Source organism: Crocodylus siamensis, chromosome 1 (genome assembly GCF_052110815.1).
Source record: "Crocodylus siamensis isolate JL-2025a chromosome 1, ASM5211081v1, whole genome shotgun sequence".
Lineage (NCBI taxonomy): Eukaryota > Metazoa > Chordata > Crocodylia > Crocodylidae > Crocodylus > Crocodylus siamensis.
Window position 1 is genome coordinate 271,209,579 of NC_143395.1, and position 25,504 is coordinate 271,235,082.

The 25,504-nt window shown below is 43.0% G+C and overlaps 1 protein-coding gene across 1 annotated transcript in view; it reads right to left on the reverse strand.

Moving 5' to 3' along the window:
• PHEX (phosphate regulating endopeptidase X-linked) overlaps positions 1–25,504 on the reverse strand; it is a 175,620-nt gene that overhangs the window by 69,400 nt on the left and 80,716 nt on the right. Inside the window, exons 11-12 of the mRNA XM_090062296.1 lie at positions 19,721–19,849; positions 15,860–15,961 (exon numbers count right to left, since the gene is read on the reverse strand). Of these exons, the coding sequence (XP_089918422.1) occupies positions 15,860–15,961; positions 19,721–19,849 (231 nt within the window). The remainder of the gene's footprint in view (positions 1–15,859; positions 15,962–19,720; positions 19,850–25,504) is intronic.

The following is a 25,504-nucleotide window of genomic DNA, read 5'->3' on the forward strand; positions in this document are numbered from 1 at the left end:
CTTAGGTTTTTATGTTACCTGAGTACTTTGAAAAAGTATGTCCCCAGTCCCTGTAGATGATGATGTATTCTACAGAAAGTCATGCTTCATTTTAACAAGCAACCTTTTTATTAGTCCTTTTGAAGTCAGCCAGATAGTCTTATACTTTTTCTTTCAATTCCGATTCAGGAGGGTTTGCTATTTAAACCCCTCACCCCCTACCTTTAATTGGACTTTTGATAGCATATTGAGGTAATCATTAGGGACTGTGAGAAATGGCACCGTTCCGTTTCCACTTGCATTTTGATGTTTCGACAGAACAGCATTTAGTATTGAATTTTGTTTTGATTCAAAACTTGCAGGAATGGTAGTCCCCTGCTGAGGCCACGAAGCCTGCCAGCTTTCAAGGAGCTAGGTGCAGGGCTTCTGGGTTCTGGGGCCCTGCACCTCTGGCTGCTAGCAAGCAAAACTCATGACATGGGTGCTTTGGGACTGTGTCTGTTTTGGGGCACAGGGGGGTAAAAACTGCAGGCCTGCTAGTCCCTGCTATGGCCACAAAGCCTGCTAGCTGTCAAGGAGATCGGTGCAGGGGGAGTCTGGGTTCTGGGGCCCTGCACCTCTAGCTGCTGACAGGCAACACTCATGACATGGGTGGGTGACACTGTGTGTGTGTGTGTGTGTGTGTGTGTGTGTGTGTGTGTGTGTGTGTGTGTGTGTGTGTGTGTGTGTGTGTAAAAAAGGTGCACCCTCACTCAACTGACACCAAGGCAGAAAGCAGGGCAGTTCAAATAGTGCTGGCTTTTATGCAGTTTTTCCATCCCTCCCCCAGAGCACTATGATTGGAAGGGACCTCAGGAAAGGATGACAGTCACTGGCCAGCTACACAGTCAATAATGAGAGCCCTCCTCCCCCCCCCCTTTTTTCCCTCCCTCTCCTTACTTTAGTTTCCGTTTCCCTGCAGGCAAGCCCACCTTGAGCTTCGAAACTCAAAACGTTTAGAAAATTTTGAAATGTTTTGACTTGCCTCGTTTCGTTTCAAGGCTGTTTCAAAGCTCTCTGTTTCATTTTGATTTTGCTGTCTCAAGCTTAAAACAAGTCAAAACGGTGCTGAAATGAAACGGCCAGTGAAATTTCATACAACCCTAGTACTCATTACATGGACCTTTTCATAGGAACCTATTCTCAGCCTCAACAGACACCAAGAGAAGTCCGGCTCGCTTGACTCCTGCTACAAATTGTTACCACCTATTGCTGGAAACATGAACACCTCTAGGCAAATTGTCTCTCCATGTTTTTGTTCAATCTCTGGTATGTCAGCTTTAACAAAAAGCTCTGCTTTGAGTGACATCATAAAAGCCCCTCAGGGCACGTTCAATGCGTTAAAGGAAACTGTAGGTTCTGCATAACACAGCATTATCTGGGCACAGAGGCAAAGGGTGCAAAAGAGGGAGGTGAAGGCAGCAGTGGGCCCATGTCCACACAGGCAGGTGCCAAGCTCCCATGAAACCCTGAAGCATCTCTATCTTGGCAGCTGGGGGGGAGACTATGAATCATATGTAGTTCATAGCAATATAGTCGTATGAGCTTAGCTTTTTGTTTGCATCAGTTTATAGGCACCTGACATTTTCAAGGTTATTTTCCCCTGGAAAAGGAATAGAAATTCACTATGTTTATGATTGAAATCCAATGTCATCTTTATAGCTCTAGTCCCTCCAAAGTCATAGGAGCCATCAGTCTGCATCAGGCTGTGCCTTTGTAAGGCCCTGAAGCCAGCCCCAGCCCTTGCAATCCCCCAAAACAGTAATTCTCAACCGGGCTGATGCAGCACCTTGGGTGCCTTGAGACCCTTTCATTGCTAGGGGTATCACTCAGAAGTTAGAAATGCTGGGTGTGCAATCATGATTCACAAGATAAACTACAAGTTTTCACAGAGGAATCCATAATCTGACTTACTGTGGTCTTTTTGATTTGTTTGCAACAAGAAAATTGCTCTTATTTTTCGAAAGTGAAGAGCTGGCATTTTCTGAGGCACTCAAGTCTAAAAAGGCTAAGAAGCACTGCCCCCAAACCTCTGTGGGAATCATGGACTTAAATACAAACAGAGAAGCCTCTGCCTGTACCTTCATATTTCCTTGTCCTCTAGGAATTGATTCACCCAAAGTTGCAGCAGAGTTCACTTTGGAACTGAAAAAGATCTTATCTGCCAAAGAGAGGGAAAATAACTCCCTAACTGAACATTTTCCTGCTACTGAAGGGTTTACCTCCATATAAAAAAATCTGCTTGCTAGGATTATGAGAATATCAGATATACTCAAAAGCACATGCGAATTGCAAAATTGGGCCTGTAATGTGCATCTTACATTTCACTCTCAAGTTAAACAAGGCATGCAGTGAAATACCAAAGCAGCTAGTCAAACAGAGGTGGACATTTTCCAAAGCATAAACAGCTGTTAGGAATGTGACTTACTGAAAATCAAGGGGAGTTGTGCACCTAGCTGCCATTAGTGTCTATGCACTTCCCCACCCTAGTCTGAAATATGCAACATACCTCTTTAACTATGACTGGTCTTCTTCCATTAGCTGATCAAGCCACGTTTAAACTTGTTTTCATCACCAAAAAGAGCCATGTTTTTAATTGGACAAGTTCTAATACAAGCAATTCTCCCTTTTGGGTGAAAGAACTAACAAACCAGAATCCACACCAAAGGACTGATCTTGTTACTCTGCCAGGTGCTGATGGTGCATATTAGAAGAAGATAAATAAGCATCCAGTATAAAATTCTCCAGAGAAAGAATGAGCTGCCATACAATTACTATACCTACAGGCTCAAGAAGAGCAACATGCGAGTTGGAAACACTTTCTTTTGTCAAGGTGGTATCAGACAATTCTCAGCTTCCTTTTCATTGCAGAACAGCTAAACAAAAGGAAGGTTAATAGGCAAGCCACCTTTCCCAAACCATGTAACATAAGGGCTCTATTACAACATTACAGTTGTTTAGCTGTACCAATATCATTCTGTTGGCATCATTCCCCCTAGTGGAGACACAGCACATGTGGGCAAAGGGTTCCTTTCTAAGGCACAGTTACACAACCTCCTCGAACAGCATTAGCCAATGTGGCTATAGTACTCTTCTGTGGGAATAGTCATGCACAGAGTGGAGGCGCAGGTAGAGGGTGAAATTTTGAAGTATAGATGAGATGTAAGACATCCCTTAGATTGGGACAACGGTTTTCAGCCTTTTTAGACTCAGGGAACTTACAAAAACTTCTTACAATTTGGTGGCACCCTAACTGAGAATCACCGATGCTTTGCTCTCAACCAGGTGCTGCTGCCATCACCACACCCAGGTGGAACCACCTTGCATGCCAGATAAGCCTAAAGCAGGCATGAGTTCTCATTCTTGCTGCAGCCCTTCCCAGTCTGGCACCCCACAGTGCTCCTACAAAAAGCAGAGGTGTGCAAGACCTACATCATTCCACTTGCATCATGTGTCTCCATTTCTGGGAGAATCATGAGCAGGTTGGATTGGGAAAGGCTGCAGGCAGGTGCTCCTGCCTGCTTTAGGCTTAGTTGGTTGTGCAGGAGGCATGTGCAGCAGGTCCATCTGGCCCTTGCCACTGCTGCCTGTGCTACAGCAACCTGGATGAGAACAATGGGGTTAGGGGCTCCTCTGGTGTAAAGTGCAGATGACAAAGAATCCAGAAGCAATTGGGATCTGCTGTCTAGAGAACTACAGTACAGTGCCTTTTTAAGCAGTTGGTTATATGCCTGTCCTGGAAAAAAACAGAGGCCCAAGAAAGTTGCTTCTTGAAGTAAAGTAGTCTTACTCAAATGTTCTTCTTGCACACAGCCTGCTATCACCTCTGCTCAAGGGATCCAGAAGTGCATGCATTTGGCAATTGAACAAATTATACTCAGCAGATACTGTGCCCTGCCCTCATCAATTCTGCTCCATGTAAGAAAATGACCTACCAGGTCTCAAAATCAGTTAAGATGCAGGAGAGGGCAATAATCCCCTTTTCTTAAATATACCCTTATAAAAAAGGTTATACTCATCAGAGAAACAGCAAGAAACATGTGAGTTAAAACTAAACCAATTTCTGGTTTGGAGAAATGAAAAAGGCTTTCTTGCCCTTTACATGACTTAGTAAGTTTTGCTTTCACTGCTTTTACCTGACTTTCTCCCTCTAAAAGCATTGGATTCATCCCCATCTTTACCTGTATGTTTTGTGTACAAGTGAGTATGAATGTTTGTGCATATAGAGGGAGAAAGACTACTCTGTCTCTCTTCCTCAGTTTTAAGCATGAAATTTGTCACAAGTGTTTTGATGTCACGCACCCACTCAGGCCTTATGGAGTTGTGTGAAGGTCTGAAAAATGACAGCTGAGCGATCAGGGTTAAATACAATTTCCTTTCCCTTCACCTATTTCCCCACTATCTGTCTACATGGTGCTCAGGTTATTAATGGAACTGACATCCCTGTACAACTGACTGAGCAGTAGCAGCAGCCAGATAACAAGGGAGAAGCTGACAGCAGCAAATCTAACCCCACAGATAAGAGATAAGAAAACATGCCATGGCTATTAGTTTCAACTCAGGCCAAAGAAGAACATCTCTTATGGTTATTGAACACAAAACCCCCCATCTTCCTGAGCAAGTTAAATTAAATTAAAATTTGTTTTTTTTGAAAGATATTGTTCTTTAAGATCAAAATGAAAGTTTATGCAGAAGGGAAGAAATGTTTGTATTCTCAACTGACCTGAAAGTGTGAGGATTCCTTTTCAATCAAGGCAAAAATGTGTAGAATAGTCTCATATTGAAAGGAAAGTATATCTCATTCCCTTTATCTGTCAGTTGAAAAATGTAATCCTTGACACTGGCATTTTCAAAATGCTACCGCACTGAATGTATGGAAAAAGTTACCCTCAGTGCCCTGGCCAAATGCCAGCGTGGTAATTATAGTAACTTTTCTAAATTTTCTCCATCACTTCTAATAAATACAATGTTCTTTTCCTGCCTTACACCAATCATATAATTTTCTTCTCTTCAAATATTCATCGGTGGTGTAACAAGCAGAGTTGGTGCCCGGGGCAAACCCCGTTGGAGCGTGTGTGTTGGGGGCAAGGGGGTTGGCACATGGTTCTGAGAGCAGGGGCAAGAGACCAAGGCCTTACACACACCGGGAACTTCTAACAGTCCCAGCTGAGCTGTTGCTGCTGCATGCAGTCTGCCCGCCTCGGGTATTGCCCTTAAAGCAGCAGCAGCCAGGGACTGTTTTGGAGTTCCCAGCATGGGCCTGCTGCCAGGACTCTGAAGGACTGGGAAGATGATTCCAGTTTTCCTCCTAACTTAGTGCACCCCTAGTTATACTATTGATATTCATGAACATAGCATGAAATGGACTAGCCATCCTGTAAGAACAACTGAACTGAATGACATAAAGTGCTTATCTCAGAGCAATGGCTCCCAAAGTAGGGGTTAGGAAGATGGTAGGAGACTACCTGTTTTAGAGAGGCATGAACTTTCATAGGCAACAATCTACTTCATCAGATATAAAGAATAAGGTCATGACCCTCCCTGCCCCATCTTGGGGGTTGCAGTATTTACACATGGGATCATGGTCCTCCTAGAAATGCAATTACCATCATCATTGGCAGTCCCTCACAGTCGAGGATGATTGCCTTCCATGATTGCTTTATCTGTGGGTCTGGAGATTGCTGACAAAGCTTATCCATGATCAACAGACTCTGTTGCAATTTGGGTACATGTTTCCATGTGGGGTGGGGGACTCTGGATTCTTGACATGCTGTTTCGGCTGCTCTCACTTTTCCATCTCTTGTCATTTTCAGGTTTCAAAATACTGAGATCCTTGCAGTGGATGCTTCCTCCATTTGAGGTAGCCCTGCACAACAGTCTGCCATGAGTTTATTCTGATGTTACATTTTTTCAAGTTGATCTTGAGGATGTGCTTGAAGTGCTTTCTTTCCCCTCCTCTTGAGTATATGCCTTGACTGAGCTGCTTCGGGAGTCTGGAATCAGACACCCAGATGATGTGGCTAGCCCAGCAAAACTGATGTTGGATCATCATTACCTTGATTCTCATGGTGTTTGCTCGCAAGAGGGTGCTCATGTTTGTGCATGTCCTCCCACTAGATTCAAACGATCTTCCACAGGCAGCATTGATAATGCTTTTCCAGTGACTTGAAGTGTCTCCTGTACACTGTCCATGTCTCAGCTATGTACAGTAAGGTAGGGATCACAACTGCTTACCAAACCATGCACTTGGTTCTGGATCTGGTGTCGCAATCTTCGAATACCCATTTCCTCAGGCATCTGAAGGCTGCGCTTGCATTTTTAAGGTGACATTGGATTTCTTCCTGATGTCAGCCTTCTGTGAGAGATGGCTTCCAAGGTACAGAAAATGCTCAATATTTTCCAGCGTCTTACCATAAATCTGAATTACTAAAGCTGGAGACTGCTCATTAATAGCTTGTTGATATAGGACCTTAGTCTTCTGAAAGTTAAGCATCAGTCCCATTTTCTTGTATCCCTCTGTAAGGATGTAGACAATTTCCTGAAAGTCTGCTTCCTACAGCATCATCAGCATACTAGAGCTCTAGGTCCAGGGATCCAGGTTTTCTATTTGCCACAGAAAAATGTGGTAAAACCCAGATTTTCTCATTTTAAGAAGAAAAACCCAGTTTTCCTCTTTTAAAGGAGAAAAACACAGGAAATTATGGGTTTCCCCTTGCAGGCTGGCAGAGTTCCAGCCTACAAGGGGCTGAGGGAAGCAAGAAGAGGGTAGGGGGCACCACATGCATGTGCACACATACACATGGCCACCAGGCAACCTGGAGAGCAGCTCCCACAGGTAAGTCTGGGGTTCAGAGAGATCGAGTCCCATATAGGGAGAGAGGGAATTGGGCAGGGGTGAAGCCAGGGTTGTTGCCGAGCCAGGGGTGGGGGGGTGTATGGGGCTTGGTGTGGGGCTGGAATATGCAGCCACAGGGCCCCAGCAGGGAGCAGGATGGAGCTCTAGGTAGTTCATTTGGGGAGCGGCAGAGAGGCTGGTACCCTGCCACTGCCTGCACTCCCGGGAAGGGCCATTAGGGGCACATGCCACGCAGATTTGTGCACAGGGTGGGAGTGGCTTCAGGGATCCTCACCCTGGTGCCCCCCCTCAGGGCCTCTGCAGCCTAGTGGGCAGGACCCAGCGCAGCAGGGCAGAATGGGGCAGCTCGGTGCCACTGCCACAAGCCCCACACCACCCAGCAAAGCTCCACCTGCCCACCCAGCAACAGCAGGGGTGTCAGCGCAGAGTTTTGCCCCTTGCTTCTGCTAGGTGGGCAGGGGGCACCTTGCAATGGCAGCATGGGGCTCCCAGCAGTGGCACTGAGCTTCCCCACCCAGCCCACTCTGTCCTGCCACCCCAGATCTCATCCGCTGGGCCGCAGAGGCCTTGCGGGGAGGGCAGCAGGATGGGGAAGCCCAGACCTGTAGCTAGCATCCCATATCCATCTCCACCCCCACTGGGTCTGCTCCAGCCATACCAGCTGTGGGGGTAGGGGAGACGGGCTCCAAGCTCCGCTCCCCTGCAGCAGCTGTTGCCTCCCATGGATGGCAGCTGAGGTTCAGGCAGGGCCTGTGGACCTGGGTCGCTGTCCCTATATCCCCAGCAGCTGGGGGGGCCCTCTGGCCCTCTGGCAGGGCTGGGGGGTGGAAGGCTGCGGGTGGGAAGTGAGGGGCACCAGCAGAGCTGAGGGAGCTGCGGGGCAGGAGTAAGGGGCAATGGCATAGGCACGGCACCAGCATATCAGGGCTACTCAGCACCACAAAGCAGTGTGGAGGACAGCCACAGCTGGATGAAGCGGGCAGGGAGAGCTCTGATTTTCCATCATGAGAGACCCAAAATCAAACACCAAAATTTATAGATATTTAGATTGTATTTTATTAGTGATCGAGGCACTGGTAGGCTTCCAAATTGTAAATATACCAATAAAACATTGTGTTCAACTGATATCTATCTATCTAGAGAGAAAAGAATTTCATTTTAATCATGGGAAAATGTGCAGTTTGGGGTTTTTAATCAGAGGAATTTGTGATTTTAATCAGAGGATCTGCAATTTTTAAACAGAGAAAACCAGGATCCCTGTTGATGACTGAGGTCAAGGTGGTCTTGATTTTGGCCTGGAGACAGCTGAGATTAAATAGCTTGCCATCCATTTGGTTGGTTAGCTCCACTTTGGATGCTTGTTGGTGGTCAGATGTAGCATCACAATAAGGAATATCAAGACGAGTGTTGGAGCAATGATGCAGCCTTGCTTAACTCTCATCTTTAATTCAAACAGATCTGTGATGGATTCATTACTGTGGACCAGCGCTCACATCACCATCATGGAGCAGGCAAAGAATGGTAATGAATTTCACCAATTAATATAGATGGATCAAACTAAAAATTGGGCTTTTAACCCCAAACTAAGGTCATAGCCCCTAAGAGATCAAGAATGAATGTCCTGGAGGACTTGAGGACTGCTGGTGCTCCCAGACCATGGTTCAGCTCCCAAACTGTGGTTCAGCATCCTCCCACTGCTGTTTTAACCATATCAAGAGACTAACATATTGCAATCAGGTTCCACGGTGATGTGGCTCTTACAGTACAGGTGCAGTCCCAATCCCAAATTTCTCTAAACAGAGCACTTCCACGGCACTAAACTCCAGAAGTTTCAGAACGTCCCACGGAAACAAAAGAACAGTCAGAACTGAACTTTAACTATAGGAAGAAGAATTGCCTGGTGTTTAAAAGCCCAAACTGGGAGTAAGATCTGAATTCAAAAGTTTCCAAAAGTAAAACTGGGAACCTGGTACCTAACTCCTGCTGACTTTCAGTAGAAACCATTGGTTCCTAATTTTGTGAAGAAGGGGGTTAGTCAACAGACCTAAACATGGCATAATTTGTTAATGTTTCTAAAGGAATCTTAAGATTTTTAAAGTGTTTTGTTTTGTAGGTGGTAAAAAGAAAATGCTGGAAGGGGTTAAGTACCTTCAGTTTAAGGAATACCATTCATGTTCTATCCAAAGCCTCCACTTTCCAACATACTGAAAGGTTTTGGCAGTTTTTTGTTTGTTTGTTAGCCTTGTTTTGAAAGGCCAATCTTCTTCCATTTCAGCTACTGGGTTGAAGGCCAGGGTTGGTTATATCTGCAAACGTACTTTTGCATTTCTTTTTTATAATACAAATTACTTTGTTTACAGTGTGAGGAATGAGCTTAGGATGGGCACTTGTAGAAACAAGCTTTAAACAGTTTCAGAACAATTATGCCTTTTTTCAATGACTAGGAAGCTTATATTCAAAACAATTGGTGCAGCTAAAATAGTTTAACTGGCATGCAATACATTACTTAGGCATGACTTAATTTTAAGCACATAAGCAGCCTGACTGATGAAATGGGACTACCTGTGTGCTTAAAATAAAGGTCATGCTTAGAATGACTTTTTAAATAGGGGTTTTCTTTTCTAGTACAGAATAGTGCTAAATTATATTTACTTTGTAAAGGCTTTTGGCCTAATCTGCACCTTAAAACTGAAGGCAACTTTTGCAATCGACTCCAGTAGGAGCAAGATCCAGGTAATATATCCTGAGCCTACACTCATTGCACAAGACTAAGGCAAAAGACACACATTATGTTTGTATTTTCCTGTGGTTCTGCTGTATCTTTCACACTTGGGGAAGTGAAACTGCAAACAAATATTGCAAAAAAAAAAAAAAAAATGACTTAAAGAGAAATAAAACTAGGCAACAACCAAATAAACTGGACTAAAAATTAATGCACAGTGACCTTGGGATTCATGCTCTGTGACCTAGAAAGTTTAACAATGTTACAAAAAAACATATTATTACCCAAACACAGGATCCTGTGCCTGGTCATTCATACTTAACAATAAAAAAAATGGTCCTGCAAACTAGCAAAGCATTTCCAGCAAAATATAAGATGCAAAATATTTTCCAGCAAATTTGCAAACAGCTCGAAAACATGTTTCTGTCACATAGATCTTAATCTCTCCTTCAAGACCCCAATTCAGCTGTAGTACAAGGGCCTTTTTAGAAAAAACAAAAAGTAATTAATAAACTAATTTAGTCCATCCTTACAGCAGAATTTTAATTTACTCCTTTCACTGATTTGCCAATGCATTTTTCTTTTCAAAGCAGCAACAGTAAATTACCATGTTAAAAATTAAGATTCTGATTGCAAGAAGCATGTCAATGTAGTTTCAGTCTTAGGTTCCCTCCTTTCTCTACAGGTATGCCCTAACAAAAGGCAGCTGTCAGTACAGTTTGGGTCTAGTATCTGCATGCTCAACGTTAGAAGACTTGTTAGATTTCTCCCCCTTCCCAGCCTCAACCCCAACATGCATCATATTTGCCAGCTTTCTCAATGGCTGCAAAGTGACGTACAGCTGGGCCAGCACAAGAGCTATCAATGAGGTATCTTTCTGGATGGCTGACATAATGCATCCGGCACATGCCTAAAGAATAGCGCCAAGCGCACCCTTGGAGCCGCACTCATCTGAATAATTTAGTGGAACGTAAAGGGCAGGCAAAGCATAATGAGCTTCACAATATGAAATTGAAAAATTTAGAGTAGGACGTAAAGTCAGTTAAAAAAAATCAGGTGTCTCCTTCTACGATTCAAAGGATTAACAGGCACAGCTTACACAATCTCTGACTATAGCCAAATAGAGTATAATAAAGTAAGACTTGAACAGAGAAGAAGAAAACAGTATAGGAAAGTATAGTGCCAAATATCATTCTCTGACTTCACTCAAGTCTTTGGAAGCAGCATGAGCTCCATCCAGAGAATTAACAGAGAACTGCATATTAGAATCTGCTTTCTGTGTAAGGTGTTTTCCATGGGGCTAGTTTAGATTTAAATCTCCAGCCTCAGGTTTTGAAATGATTAAAAGAGTTTATCTGAATTATTTTATTTTGTTCCAGAGGGAAAGAAACACACCTACATTCCAAAATATCCAGAGAGAAAAAAAAATGAGATTACAGAGCACACAGATGCAAGAAAAGTGTTCAGAAAGCCACATAAGTTCACACTTGCTAAAATGGTCAATATATAATGGAGTTTGAGCTTATCAGATGCAGCAAGGACAATGGAATATATGGTCTCCATCAGGGTGGAGCTTCAGCTCAAACAACTTTCTAGGATAGTAATAAGGACACCTGACTGGTCTCATACTGTGAAACATTTCAACCTTTAGAATGAGCTCTACTAAAGCAAATCTACAGCCCTGGTCCTATTGTAGGGATCTGCTCTAAAGCTCCCTGAGGTCAACGGTAGTCTTTCTGTTGACTTCACTGAGGCGCAGGTCAGTCCCCCAGAAAGGAGTGCCAGCGTGTTCTGGGTAAGGTTCATAAGAGGAGTGACAGGGTATCAGCCAAATATCAATCAGCAGTAAAAGAGGTGGAAACTAGCAGAACTGAGACTCCCTAGCAAAAGTAGGACCTGCAGTTACCCGCTCTGAAGGGCTCTGCAGCCTGCCAAGTCTTTTGTGGAATCACAAAAATGTAAAGGTATATTAAGCCCGTGAATTTCACAGCAGCTCCCAAACATGTTAGTTTCATAAAAACATTTTCCATGAACAAAATCACAACCTACAGCTTCTGCAAGGCCCTAATACTGTACTTATTTCCCAAGAAAGGAATAAGCCTGCTAGCGACCAAACTCCCCATGGACTAAAGAAGTATTAAATGACATGGAAAACTGACCTACAAAAATAGAACTGTTGAAAATAACTTCATTTCTATGTCTCTTTTCATCCCCAAGTGCCTTGCAGACTCCAAGAGTTAGCTAAACAACTACATATAGAAAAACTAGATATGTAAAAACCAGCCATTTCCAGAGTAAAACTCTAGAAATAGCTGTTATTTAGCTGTTTATCTGCACCAGAAACACTGCACTATGTATCATTAAGGGCTGCAGCACAGCAAAGGACACAGAGCACTTGTCTGGGCCCCTGGGTGACTTCTGTCTAAGGCTCTTCACCTCTCTGTTCCCATCTGTAAAATGGGGTCCAGGCTTGACCTCCCCTGTAGCTTTGAGAACTGTGGATGAGAAAACTACCACACCTATGCAATTTCCAGACAAGGGACTTTCCCCATTTAACCTGGGGGGAAAAAACCCTCATCTTAGATTTAAAATATGACATGGTATGTGGGCAGGCAGCTGCTGTGGCTCTGGCTCTAAACACCACCCACAGCTCTCTGCCCCTCTTTGCAACCTCTGCCCTCCTGCTACCTGCAACCCCCATAGTTTCTGTCCCTATGCATGCCCCCCTGAATCTCTCATCCACTTACTCTCCAGCAGGCTCTGGGTATGCTCTAATCAGGGGCATGAAGGACATGTTTTGTATGCCCCACCCCCTATCCCGCCCCCTCCATGCCTTGGAACAGTTCATGCAGTGGCAACAACTCACAGGGGTGGGAGGGCAGGTGCCAGGGAACTGGTAGCAGGTATGGCTGTGGGCAAAGGACAGGGGTCAGGCTGCTTGATTCCCTCACTGCCTGCCTCAAAGCTGCCTTTCCCACTACCACCTCCCTTCTACTGCCTACTCCCTTACTACCTCTCCACTATCTGCCCCTTCATTCCCTCACCCCTACCACTGCTTTCCCCACTGCAGCAGTGGTGGGGGGATAAATTTAAGATGACCCTCCAATAACTAGATTCAATACATGGACAATTAGAACAAATTTATACATTTTCCATGTATATCATCTAACTGTTGTATATAAATTTTCCATGTATATAATTTCAAATTCAGAGTGGTCTTGGATTCAGATAAATACAGTAGAAGAGCTAGGTATTATCATCATCTATTAGACACAGGAAATGAATATCAAAATCAAACGGAACTGTGCTGGCAATACAAAGAAACAGAATTCATCACCAAAACCTGAAGTGGTCTTTAATCAAGCAATCATATTTTATTAAAAATATCATGTGATCTTTATGTACCATAAGAAGTTAGAACAATTACTTTACCTGCAATTGGGGTCACTGAAGGTGTAATTCGCTAAAATTATGTGGTCTGTATTAAACAGAAGGTCAAGCTAGAGAGATCCAGTCATTCTCCCAGTCTTTCATCTTAAGGAGGGAACATCCAGGGTTACAGTTCCCTCTGTCATAATGCCGGGCATTATGTTTGCAATTGATACCTGAAGGATCCCCACCACTTGCTGCTGACATTCCATATTTCAAACACTAATTCAAACTAACTGCATTGCATTGCTACTATGGAAGCAGGAGACAACTATAGGCAAACAAATGAATATTTTGTGCATTGAGCCGATAACTAAATACAGGTAAAATCCCAAGCTTTTTGTTTAATATGTTATTTTATTAAAGTGAAAAAAGAGTTGATGGCATAATGAGTACTACTGGTCATGCTTTAATAAAACAAGGTTATCTGCTCATTAAAATTTTTGGGCTCTGCCACACAGTAAGTCTCACATTTCTATAAATTGTTTATTTATAACATCTTCAACCAAAGTTCTTGGCACTATAGAAAAATACTATAATACACACCAAGAATCCACATATAAAAAGCCACCCATATTCCCATAAAACTAAGTCTCTATTCTTCATACTTTTCCAAACAGGGAAGTTAGGTTTTTACCTATAAATTTGAATATAAAGCTACAATTGTAAGGTTTGAACATTCCTAGAAACTCACCTTGCTCCGAGAATCTCTTGCTACAAGCATCCCTTTTTTAGTAAGAAGATAATGTTGTATCAGGAGGTACCTTAGGTTTTCTGTCAATACTCAAATAGAGCTGATATTTTTGGCCTTAATTTTAAATATATTATATTACTGTTTGGTGTGATATGTTATTTTATAAGTGTTCTTTAAAATATTCTTGGAATAAATGGATTTGAGATACATAGTGGCTGGCTTTTTTCTTTCTAGAAACACCTCCAACGAGGCACATGCACGCACACAATACACACATGCACTATTATATCAGAGCATTTTACTTTGTATGTCATACAACATCTAGTATGTCTGACCTGGTGAAACCACACAAGATGCCAAACATGAATATACTATTTCTATTCTATTAAAAAATGCGCTCTATAATAATATTCTAGGCGTGTGGTGGCAGAGCAGTCGATGCGTCTCACTATGGTTCTGGAGGAATAAGTTCAAACCCTGTTCATGCAAAAAGCCATTGACTCCATTGACCAAGCTGTAAACAGTTATCTAGTCATCCAGGCTGGAGAGTCAAAGGCAGCCTGCCATGATGCTAGGAATTGTGTTCTTTTGGTACTGTGGTGCACCTTAACCACGGCAGCACAATGGGCTAAAGGGCTCCCGTGGACTTTTTTTTTCCCCCTCATGAACTTTCCATTTCTTCTACCGGGTACTCTTATTGTCTCTACTCTTCTGCCTGATGTTTCATCTGATAGAAAGCAAAGAGCAGAAATGCCAGAGATACAATGAAGTGGGAAATAAGGCAAACTCTGCTAAGGGATTAAAGAGAATTTAGTGGTGGGGGAAAATTATGTAAGAGTTTCTTTCATTTTTCAAAGGCTAAAAATTGCATTAGCCCACTTCAAGATAAGCAAATATCTTGATTGAACTAAGATCACCACTTTCAAAGGCTTGTTAAGAAAGTGAACAAAAAATGTTGATAATTGGTGGTTCCAAAGCAATGCGCTCCACTTACCATCAGGTTAGTTAAGATCTGCCTTCATGGCTTTGAGTGATTCACCCCATCCCTCTATGTATCTAATTAGTTCTTGCAAAAGGTATCATGAAGCACAATTAAGCAAGTTGCATGCTGAATTAAAAAGTTTCCTAAGATAAAATGACTTAAGCAGCCTTTTCATCTGAATCATCAAAAAGTTTTGAAGCCTGCTATTTTTTCATCAAAAAACTATTATTTTTGTTCAACCACACAAGATGGAAGCAACAGTCAGTTGCATTTGAATGCAATTCTGTTCAGAGATGATGATTCCTAACTGAATTTTGACCAATAAGGTGGAATGCCCTGCCCTTAGTCCATTGCAACCGTTGCTCTGTGTGCTGGGCTATGCTTGGATGAGCTCACTTCCCAGGCCCCTTCACAAAAGAAACTAAGGCATGGAGTGGCAGTTGTAGGAAACCTGCAGTTGCTGCTCACATCTGTTTCATCTGTAATCACACAGTTCATAAACCATCATGAATGGAAGACTCTTCCTTAAGAATGATGCTTTCATAAATGATGGCACTGCATTTGGACACTGCTGACTGGCTACAATAGTAACATCAATTTTGGAAATACTACTTTCAGAGATAGACCCTCAATAATGACAGTAGACAAGGTGCCAGACAGGGACTGTTGAAATGCCCAATGATAGGTTGGAGCCTCATTCTACAAAGCACTCGGCACTGAACATCCTAAATTCCTGTTGCTGTTTTACATTACTGTTATGCATTTGGATTATGGTAATACCTAAGAACTCCATTGTGAAAGCACTTTGGTAAGTAACAAAGACAGCTGCTTTCACCCTGAACTCACAATCTATATGTCAGTCACAATGCAAGATATAAAAGGAATAGAGGGAAATGAGGCAACAAAATAAACAGAATTTAACAGAAAATCTGATTACTCAGCATCAAGCCAACAGATTGTCTATGTAAATTCTCAGATAAATTAGTAAATGAAGACTAAATAAAATGCTGGTCCCAATAAATCCCCCAATAAAATTAGGGGGCTGGACTCAATCTCACAAGGTCCCTTCCAGCCCCTACTGTCTATGACAAAATTTCACTTCACCTCAATGGAGTGGGATTTCACCAAGCAGTTTAATTTTTCCCAATGAATCCTCACCTTTTCATAAGCTTTCCTCTTTGTCTCCAAGTCCATCCAGTCATTTTCCTTTTCCAACATATCAACAAAGGCCCATCGAATGCCTTCAGTCAATTCCTCCATCTGCAAGACAAATTCACCCCAGTAAAGAATGTCATGGTAGACTGACCAGGAAAAAAAACCCCCAAATTTTGTTTGATGGTGCAATGAGACTATATCTATCTATCTCTCTAACACCAGTTTCTCTCTTCCCACCTAACTTCCTCCTCCTCCCAACCACTGGGTGTTTTAGTCCCACCAAATTTGTCTTTTTTTTCTTCTCTTCAGCTCACTTGCATGACTTCCTCACTTCCTTCCTTTCATGACACAGCCATGAACAATCAAGGATCAAGTTACATGTTACACTTAGACCACTCTAAAGGCACATAAAATGCCAGTGTTCGTATATTAAGGCTCACTAACTCATTCTAAGTCCCCTCTGAGCATCTCAAAGTTACATGCTTGAGGCAAGAGTTAACTCTGGGCTCTGCTACTTAGCTCATGTTAGGGTAACTTTGGTCAGCTCCATGGAGAAAAAACAAGCAATCTGCAATCCTCAAGGATCCCTGATCCCTGTCCCCTTCCCCTCCTGCCAGAACAGGGATGGAGCCCAGGTGTCCTGGTTCCTAGCCATGCTCCTGCTCATCAGCCCTCTAGTAGCAAGTCAGAGCTGTGCAAGCAAGACACAGTATTAAGCCTGAACATACAACTGCTCACAACACATTCTAACTTTAACACTACTTAACATTACACAGATTTAGTATGGTCTAACTGTAACTTGCAACTTCATCCCAAGAGAATGCCCTTCTTGCACTCATGGTGCATGTGTGTGTATAGACCAATATTCCTCTTTATAAATAGTTACTGAAAAATCTTCAATTTAAATAGGTTGTATCATGAGCCAGTTGCAAAAGGCTCTAGTATTTACCGATCAGATGTTAAATGCAGGCTGCTAATGTAATATAAGTACATATTGTTTTATGACAAAGAGTAAGGGCTCAAACAGTAGCTCAGGCCTGACTGGGGTAGTAATTTACATCTGTTCAAAGTTGAGAAAACTTGCCACCATTCTGGCTTTTGGTAGCATTTTTTGTGCACTTTTCATAAATGACTACACAAATTGTTAAGTACATTCCAAATGTAGGAATAGTAATGCTTAGACACCAGGTGGATGCTGTTTTTACAAAAACCCTAATGAGAGGAAAAAAAAGGGAGAGAGATTCTTCTATAGCAGAAATGTTGTCAGTCCAATCCTGGTTGACTGGAACAAAAGAGGTACTTGTCGCCAATTATTTTTACTTGTGTCAACAGATGAGACTGAAGGCAATTACTAAGACAGCATTAGGAGAGTGTGGCAATGTGGCAACAATTATTAAAGTCATTGGAGCTAGCTGGATCAGACCTAGAGTCAGGACAAGAAAAGGCATTCAAAATAAACTAAAGGTTTCAAGCCTATCATTATATAATGCTTATCAGCTGTATTAAATTTAAAAAGCTGGAAATGTCAAGTAACAGTGACATAGAACATGTTAATGAGTAGATATGGAATATTTATAGTGTCCTTGGAGAGCAACCCCCCCCCCCCCCCAAAAAAAAAACCAGACAAAATAGCAACATCATTTTCAGCTAAGCTGTTATTTATGCATCAGTCGCATTTTAACTTCAAGTGATTTTCTTTTTGGTGCATTTGTCTCAAAATAATAGGGGGAAAAAAGCATTAGGCATCCATTTATTAGTCATTTTGCTCCCTCTTTATTAAATAACTCATATTTTATAGGCAATGTAGGATAACTAGAAGAGGCATAACATTAAATATGACCAAATAGTCAACATTCACAGTAAACTGCATCCAAGAGAATAAGGTAACTTAAAGAATATTGATGGAAGAACACTGACTCAATTAACTTAGTGCACTAATGAGGTGAACTCCCTGTACTTGGAGGTTGCAAGTTCAAACTCAAGCTCTGCAATTGGACCCTCGTGTATATTTAAGTTTTATGCACCAGCTGTAGCTGTAGGGAGTGGGAGGAAAAACCTATTCATACTATCAAAGTTATTACTGAAATTGCTCAGGCATAGCTGTAAGAAACACTGCAGACACTGTAGGTCAAAACTAGTGCTATATTTAGACACAAATAATATATTTTGATAAAAGAGAGAAAAGGCAAATATGGTATGAGGCATCAGTGACTAAAACCTGAAAACACTCTGCTACCCCATAACTCGTGATTTTCTTATCATGGACAGTGATATGACACTCCTTTAGCTAAGGCAGAAATGTTCTAGAAATTAGAATGGGCTCCTAGTTTGATAGAAAGAAAATGGAAAAAAATGTGGAAAAAAGAATTATTCGAAACAGACTGAATAGCCACACTTTAAAAGGTTTCAGTAAAACTGACCTCTATTATTGTATCTGCACAGCCAGTTAGTGGTCCACACTTCCTTCTGTGCCAGCAATTTTGTGCCCTGTAGCACACTGTGGATGCACACTTGGGGGTTTTTTATTGCTTTTTTTTTAGAACGGACCTTAAGGAAAACTTACTACAGTACCTAAGAAATGCCTGAACTATATTGCATTTAAGCAGAAATCCATCTTTCTTTTCATTCCTTCACATCTTAAAATATTAACAAAAATACTCGCATTTCTTATGGCCCTTCTTTTCTTCCTCCTTAATCCGGCCCTACAGGTCATTTTTAACATTAGCAATTTCTTTGCCAAAAAACTATAATATACTTTATGATCTCAATGACGAATCAAGTTGCTGAAAAAGCTGGATGTGCATTTTGCTAATTCAAAGATAACTCCTTCAACAAAAAAAAAAATTATCCAGAGTCTAAGAAAGAAATTACTCTACTGACTCTGGTTCATCCAATTAGGGTTCCTGCTTTTGACAGTGAGTAACACCTGGTGCTGTAAATGAAGCTGATGAAACCAAAGATGAACTCAAGGCAACTTTTTCAGATCAGGATTCTGGGCCTAATTAAATGTCCATTAGAGTATTTCCAAGGACTGCAATAAGCTTTTGAGCAGTCGTAAATTGAAATGTGATTTTCCCCCAACATTAGCAATTGGCAACCCAGCAAAAAAATAAGAAAATGCACCAGCTAAGAGTTAAAGCTAAAATTTAAAGTTAGAAAAATTCAACCTGAAGATAAATCAACCTATTCTAAGGGTAATTCATCAAAGGATTTCCTTTGGTAATAAATGTGGTATTTTTAAATTGAGAATGGATGAAGATCCAAAACTATCCTCTGTCATCAAAAGTATAGAAGAATAATTTCCTCCGCAGTAGGAATGACTAGTTGAAATTTCATGACAGGTGCTACACAGAAGGTTTGACTTGATGACTACAGTTGAACCTTTTGTCTCTAAAAATATCTGAATCACAAATCCTGAGTGATCCTGATATTTGGATCTGAACTTTGTCAACATTACAGATTCCTTGTCCTGGCCCAGTTCTCTGGAAAATAATACTAAGAGTCCACATTGCAATCAGACATGCAATTCTGTATTGTGCAGAAGGGACCCTTGCAGCTAAAAAAATCTTGGGCAAAGTCTTCAACTAGTGCAGATCAGCACAGTTGCAAAGCTTAGGCCACTTTACTCATGCTGAGGACCCTTATTCTCTTGCAGTCACAAGTTTAGGTTAACCTTTATTCAAACCATCTACATGCATGTCTGAAAGACTTGTAGTGGTAGTGAATGACCAGACTAAATTCCCATTGTGGCCTTTTATTTGCTCAAGTAACTTTTTCAATGTGCTGCTGGTGGAAAGTTTCTCTTAAAAGTTGAATTAAATTTAGTCTACTGGGATAAAGAAACTAATTAAAAGGCAAACTTACCATTCCCCTCTTGTCTTCTTGAAAATGGACATCCACAAACATCTTACCAACGACGTAAGGGAGCGCTCCTTCAACGAGACTGACACATTTATCCCACTGAGGCAACAAAGTTGTGGTCCCCTGGATGACCTGCTCGTATCATACAATGGAATATAAACCATTAAGAAAAAATTGAGTGGCACCCTCACAAAGTAAATTCTGAAAAAAAAAAAAAAATCAACATAATTTACCTAATATGTACAATTTTAAAATTGTTTTTGGTCTGTACTCAAAAAAATGTAAGGAACCACAAATCAGTTCTTCAGAGAACTGTGACATTCATCTAAACCCTCAAACACCCTTAGCTAGCTCAGGAGGCTTCTGGATAGATTTCTGTACTGAAGTGCCAGAAAACTGTGTGGGATTTCCAGTTGATGCCCGGTTTAACAGGGACTCGGAGCATCTACATGAGACATTTACTGCACAGTTGACTAATTAACTGCACAGTAAATATCTCTGCAACTACATGCATCCTCCATTAAGGCACAAAAAATGAATAAATTCTGCAGCAGGGAGTACTACCCTGCTGCAGATCTTTTCTGTGCACAGCAGTGCACATATAGACACTGACCAGCTGGCTGGAGAACAAGCGTGCTTCAGCGTGAGGGCTGCTTCCTGGCTAGCCCTGCACTGCAGCACTGTCATGCCCCAGCCAGCCCCACCGCAGTACATTGAGCCTAGTCGCAGCATCCCCTGGCTGTTGCAACCCAGCTTGGCATGCTACAGTCCAGGCACAGATGCAGATGCATGCCCGGGATCTTCCTGGATGCAATAAACTCCACAGTTTATTGCTGCCCCCAACAGCATGTGGAGAGGCACCCACTGGGCGCATCCAGACAAGCTTGCAGGTGCCTCTTGCAGTGTCTCAAATCACTTTGAGATGATGCAAGAGGGACATGCAGGAATAAAAAAGTGTTCCTCCTGCTGCAAAAAACCCCATGGGGGACCATGCCCTGAGGCAACTGGAGGCTGGGTCCTCCACAGAAACACTTTGGCTACCAGAGCATCTCTGTGGTTAGCCCTCACCCTGATGCAGAAGCATGCTGCCTGTCTGTTTAGGGCATGCAGTGTGCCAGCAGCAGGGAGCTGGACCCAGGCTCCACTGCCAGTCAGTAAGGGGTTGGGGGGGCTAGAGGAGGGGGAAGGGGACCATAGGGGGAGGACCCCCCACTGGCCCTGCCTGCTCCCTCAGCCTCCTCCCTGCCCAGCCCCAAGCCACCCTGATCCTTGCCCCCACCCCTGGCATCTATGCAGCTGGGGGGGGGCATCTGCCAGGAGGCCCTGGAGCCCCCACAGTCCCTGCTCAGTAAGTAGAGGCATGTTTTGTTTTGTTTTTAAGTGCCAGAGCCTGGGGTGGGGGGGCAACCATCGGGAGCTGGGAATGCAAGTGGGTGGATGGGGCTGGGTAGGGCAGCCATTGGGGGAGCTGCAGGAGCTGGTAGGGGATGGAGCCTGGCAGGGTAGCAATCCAGGGGGCTGGCAAGCAGGAGTGGGGTGGGGTATGTAAGCTCTGCAGGGGGCCATGGCCCCAGTGGGGGGACTGTAACCTTGGGGGGGCCATGGCCCCTGTGGAGGACCATAGCCTCTGAGGAGAGCTGTAGCCCCTGAGGGGTAGATGTAGCCCCTGAGGGGGGCAGCAAAACATACATTCATATATTCATAAATTCAGGAGACATATTTAGAATTCACTTTATTATTATTATTATTATTATTATTATAGAGACACTAGTAGTCTTCCAGTTTGCTTTAACACTGTAGATATAGCAATAAAACATTGCCCAACTGATTGTGGTCTCTCTCTATAGTGGTTCTTTTGCTTTAAGTGTGGACGAATATGAATTTTGGGGTATTTTACAGAACCAATTTGGGATTTTTGTATCAGAGGTTTTTCAGTTTTCCAATGGGGAACACCAGAATTCCTGCTAGGCAGGACCCTGCCTGCTCAGAGCTGGCACCTTAGACCCAGCTGGCTGTGGCTGACCTCCTGGCCAACTGGAGCCAGGAGGATATGCTTTAGCAGTTCAAAGCAGGCCACCAAACCCGGAACATCTTCCAGGCGATAGCTGCCCAAATGGCTGGACAGGGGCACACATGGCAGTAGTGCTGCACAAAAGCCAAATTCCACAGCCACAGCCAACTGGCAGCTGGCCCAGAAGGGCAGATGCCTCATCTGGGTCTGGCAGGTGCACAGCAGGTCACAGCCAGGCATCAGCCTCCACTGCCAGACTGCTGCAGTGGGTAGAGCATGCAGAAAACTCTCAGGGCTGCTTCAGGAGTCTGGCTGGCACAAGGGGTAGTGTCCCCAGGCACCAACTGGCTGGGCCCCAAAAGCTCCTGAGACAGTAGCACTGAGCTACTTGCCAAGGCAGCTTTTTGTACTGATGGGGCAAGGACAGGGAAGCTTTTTTTATACTGCGGAGGGCAGCACAACTGCTGGCCCCTGGCTCTAGCTCTCCCTGGCTGCAGATCTGGGAGGAGCGAGGCAGGGTTATTTTGCCCCAAGTGGCACAATTTGCTCCACAACAAAGTGCATGTCTGAGCACGTGTGCTGAAGCAAAAAGCACCAGCTCAAATTTGCACCACTTCTATTTGAGCTGCTGCAAGCACACATGCTTGCATGTGTGGATGCACCCACTGAGTGGAACAGTCAACCTGAAGTAAAAACCCCATTCCAATAATAGGTTGCAGGGTCATGGTTAGGGACCGACCAAATTCATAACAGGAGTGGTTCTGAACAGCAGGTCCTCTAATCTTTCAGGTTCCCCCATGCACCCATTCTGTCAATTGGCAAAGGGTCCCTGCCACTTGCTCCTGATCAGCAGGGAGGTGAAGACTGCAGCTTTAAATATGGTGTCATTTTGCATCCTGGCTGATCAGCTGAGCCACCAGGGCCCCTCAGCCAATCAGTAATGGGGGAGTAGTGCACATGGGAACCTGCAAGATTAAAGGAGCTGTCACACAGCCGACTTCTGCCATGAATTTGGTAGGTCCCTAGTCAAGGTAGCCACAAAACAGAGGTATAGTCAAGCTCCCTACTCTTCCTCCAGCCTTGTAAGATAGTAGGAAGAGTGAGCCTATAGAAGAGCTCCACTTTTATCCAGCTAATCTGGAAATATTGGGAGCATATGGGAAAAACTCCTAGGCATATGCTACCTCTCAGATTAAAGTGACAGGGCACTACTGATACTACCTAGATGCCAAGGTAAGAGGTAAGCTAATTACCACCAGTTAGAAAGTTGGAAGCTACAACGGTAGCTCAAAAGCCTCTGGCCAGATGTGCTGACAGTCTCTCGAGTAACAAAGCTCCAAATAATTTCTTCCCCAATTCTTGACTCAGAGTCTAAGAACCATAGCAGCAGTCAGGTATTGTACTCTAGTTCTCTGCTGTGTTCCTGTCCATGACTTCCATCTTGCTACTGCCTGCTTAATGTGTGTGCAGTTCTCATCCTATTCCTAAAGGGCACCATCCACACTGATAGGAGGCTCATACTATTTACCAGTCCCCAAGAAGAGTATCAGTCTAGTTTGGCAGCCAGGCCTTATCCCCACGGAAACTTCTCCTAATCACATTTTCCACCAAGAGACAGGTACAGACTGATAATCTTGCATCAACTAATGTCTGTGTTTTTGGTTTGGGTAGAAGGAGGTACTCATGTGCAAGCAAAAAAGACAACTAATTTGGTTAGAAGGCACCAATGTAAATTCATGGATGTAGGACACCTGTGGAAATGAAGAAGGGTAACAATGAGTACAGAGGAATTGGGCAAGTGTGTATGAATGCAAAGGGAAAGCAATGTGGAATGGGGGAACCTCCTTAGTTGTCTGAGAGAGGACAGGGGGCACACTATTCAGGGGATGGACTGACAGATCTGAGGATGTGGTTGAAGTAGGGTAAGCAGTAATGAAAGGGTGTGAATGATCATACAGGTTAGAGGAAGAGAAGGAAGAACTTATAGAAGGACCATTGAAGGGATAAGTAAAAGAAATTACAGATAGCTGAACAGACAGTGGAAAAATAAAGAAACAAACAGTGAGATAGATATATCTATTTATCTATCTATGAAGGATCGATCGATCGATCGATCGATCGATCTATGAAGGAAAGAAAAACTGGAGTAGCAGAACAGAAAAAGGACAGAGGGAGGAAGAAACAATGCATTACTTCACTGAATATTTTGTAAAGTTGAAAATTACACAGAGAAAAATGTTTGGCGTGTATGAACTCAGTCTTTTGACAGCCAAACTCACAGCTCATAACTCTTTAATTCAGCAAATACATGTGGTCTGATCATCAGGCTTGGAAGATAAATGGCAAGAGGAGGGCCAACTTTGGGACTCAGGAGGAATAGTAAGAAAAATAATAAGATGAGGATGAGCAGATGGGTCATTCTACCTTCTCAAAATATATCAACTGCCTGGATTGCTTAGAACCCACTGGCCCTCCTCTCTGCTGCAGAGCTCCATGGGGAGAGAAAAATGACTCACTCCATGGATATCCTTCACTAACTTGCAACACTGATGGTCTCTGAAAGGACTAGTGTTCAGCTTTTATAAACCCAGAACATATCATCCGTGACAATGGTATTTCAGTGTGGTAGCGCATTACAGCAGTGAAACACACAGAGAGTTTTAAATTACTTTTCAGGCAGGAGAATTAGGAAAGAGTGATGCATTTTGGATTGCACATTATTTTTATTTTTGTGAGAGTGGACTGTGAGCAACACACAGGGCTACAAAGGTATAGCTCTGTAACACAATTTAGAGCTCTACAAGCCAATTTACTACTGTCCTCCCCAGAAGTCACCAACCACACATATCCAGGGTAGAGACACTGATAATCCAATAAGCAAATACATTTCTTAGCATATAGGGATGCCGCATTCCAGAACCTATGAAAAGGTCCCTCTGCTTTCTGTAAAAGCTGTGTTTTCTGCTTGCCTCCCATCACCTGGAAAAAGGGCTATTCATCTTATTTTAATACACTTGTATACTTCAGGTACTGCTGGATACATGAGGCATAGTTAGTCTGTTAGCTTTGGAGCAGGCCCATTACCATCCCACATCAGTGCCCAACTACTCACTCCTGCTCAACGTATGCCAAATACTGGAAAGTGTCAGGTTTTTTTAGCATAGCTCAGGGCATGCCCAGTGATGTTCTCAGGATCCCAGTCTTTGGTGTCCCCATGAGCAGCACTGGGCATACCCAATATACCACTCTAAAGCACAGATGGGACATTTAGTCAGCATGTTGAACACCTGGAGCAAGAGTAAGTAGATAAGGCATGTTTTCAAAGCACTGCTTCCTAGCCCTGTCTAATGCAGTGTAGATAGGCCCTCAGGGTCCTGTCTATCTATACTGTGCTTAATGCACTGTGACTCTGATATAAACAATAATAGTATTCAATCCCATTGTATCCATCACTGCAAAGGGCTTTGGCATGACCCTATATACAGTCTTGTTTTACACTCATTCAAGGTTTTGTGCTCTGATTTATAGGTCCCTGGCAGGAGTTGCATTTAAAGTACAATTAATGTGTTAATGTAGCAATAAATTGTAATATGCTTGATATTCAAGCAATTTATCACCCAATTTTGAACTTTAATAATGGTGACCCACCCACAGAAATGTTACTTATTACATGTAGAATATCTTTGCAGCTTATCTGTATCACACTTTAATTTGAATATGTGGCATGTTATACATAAAATAATATTGTTTGGCTAGGTCCTCCAGCATCCCAGGGT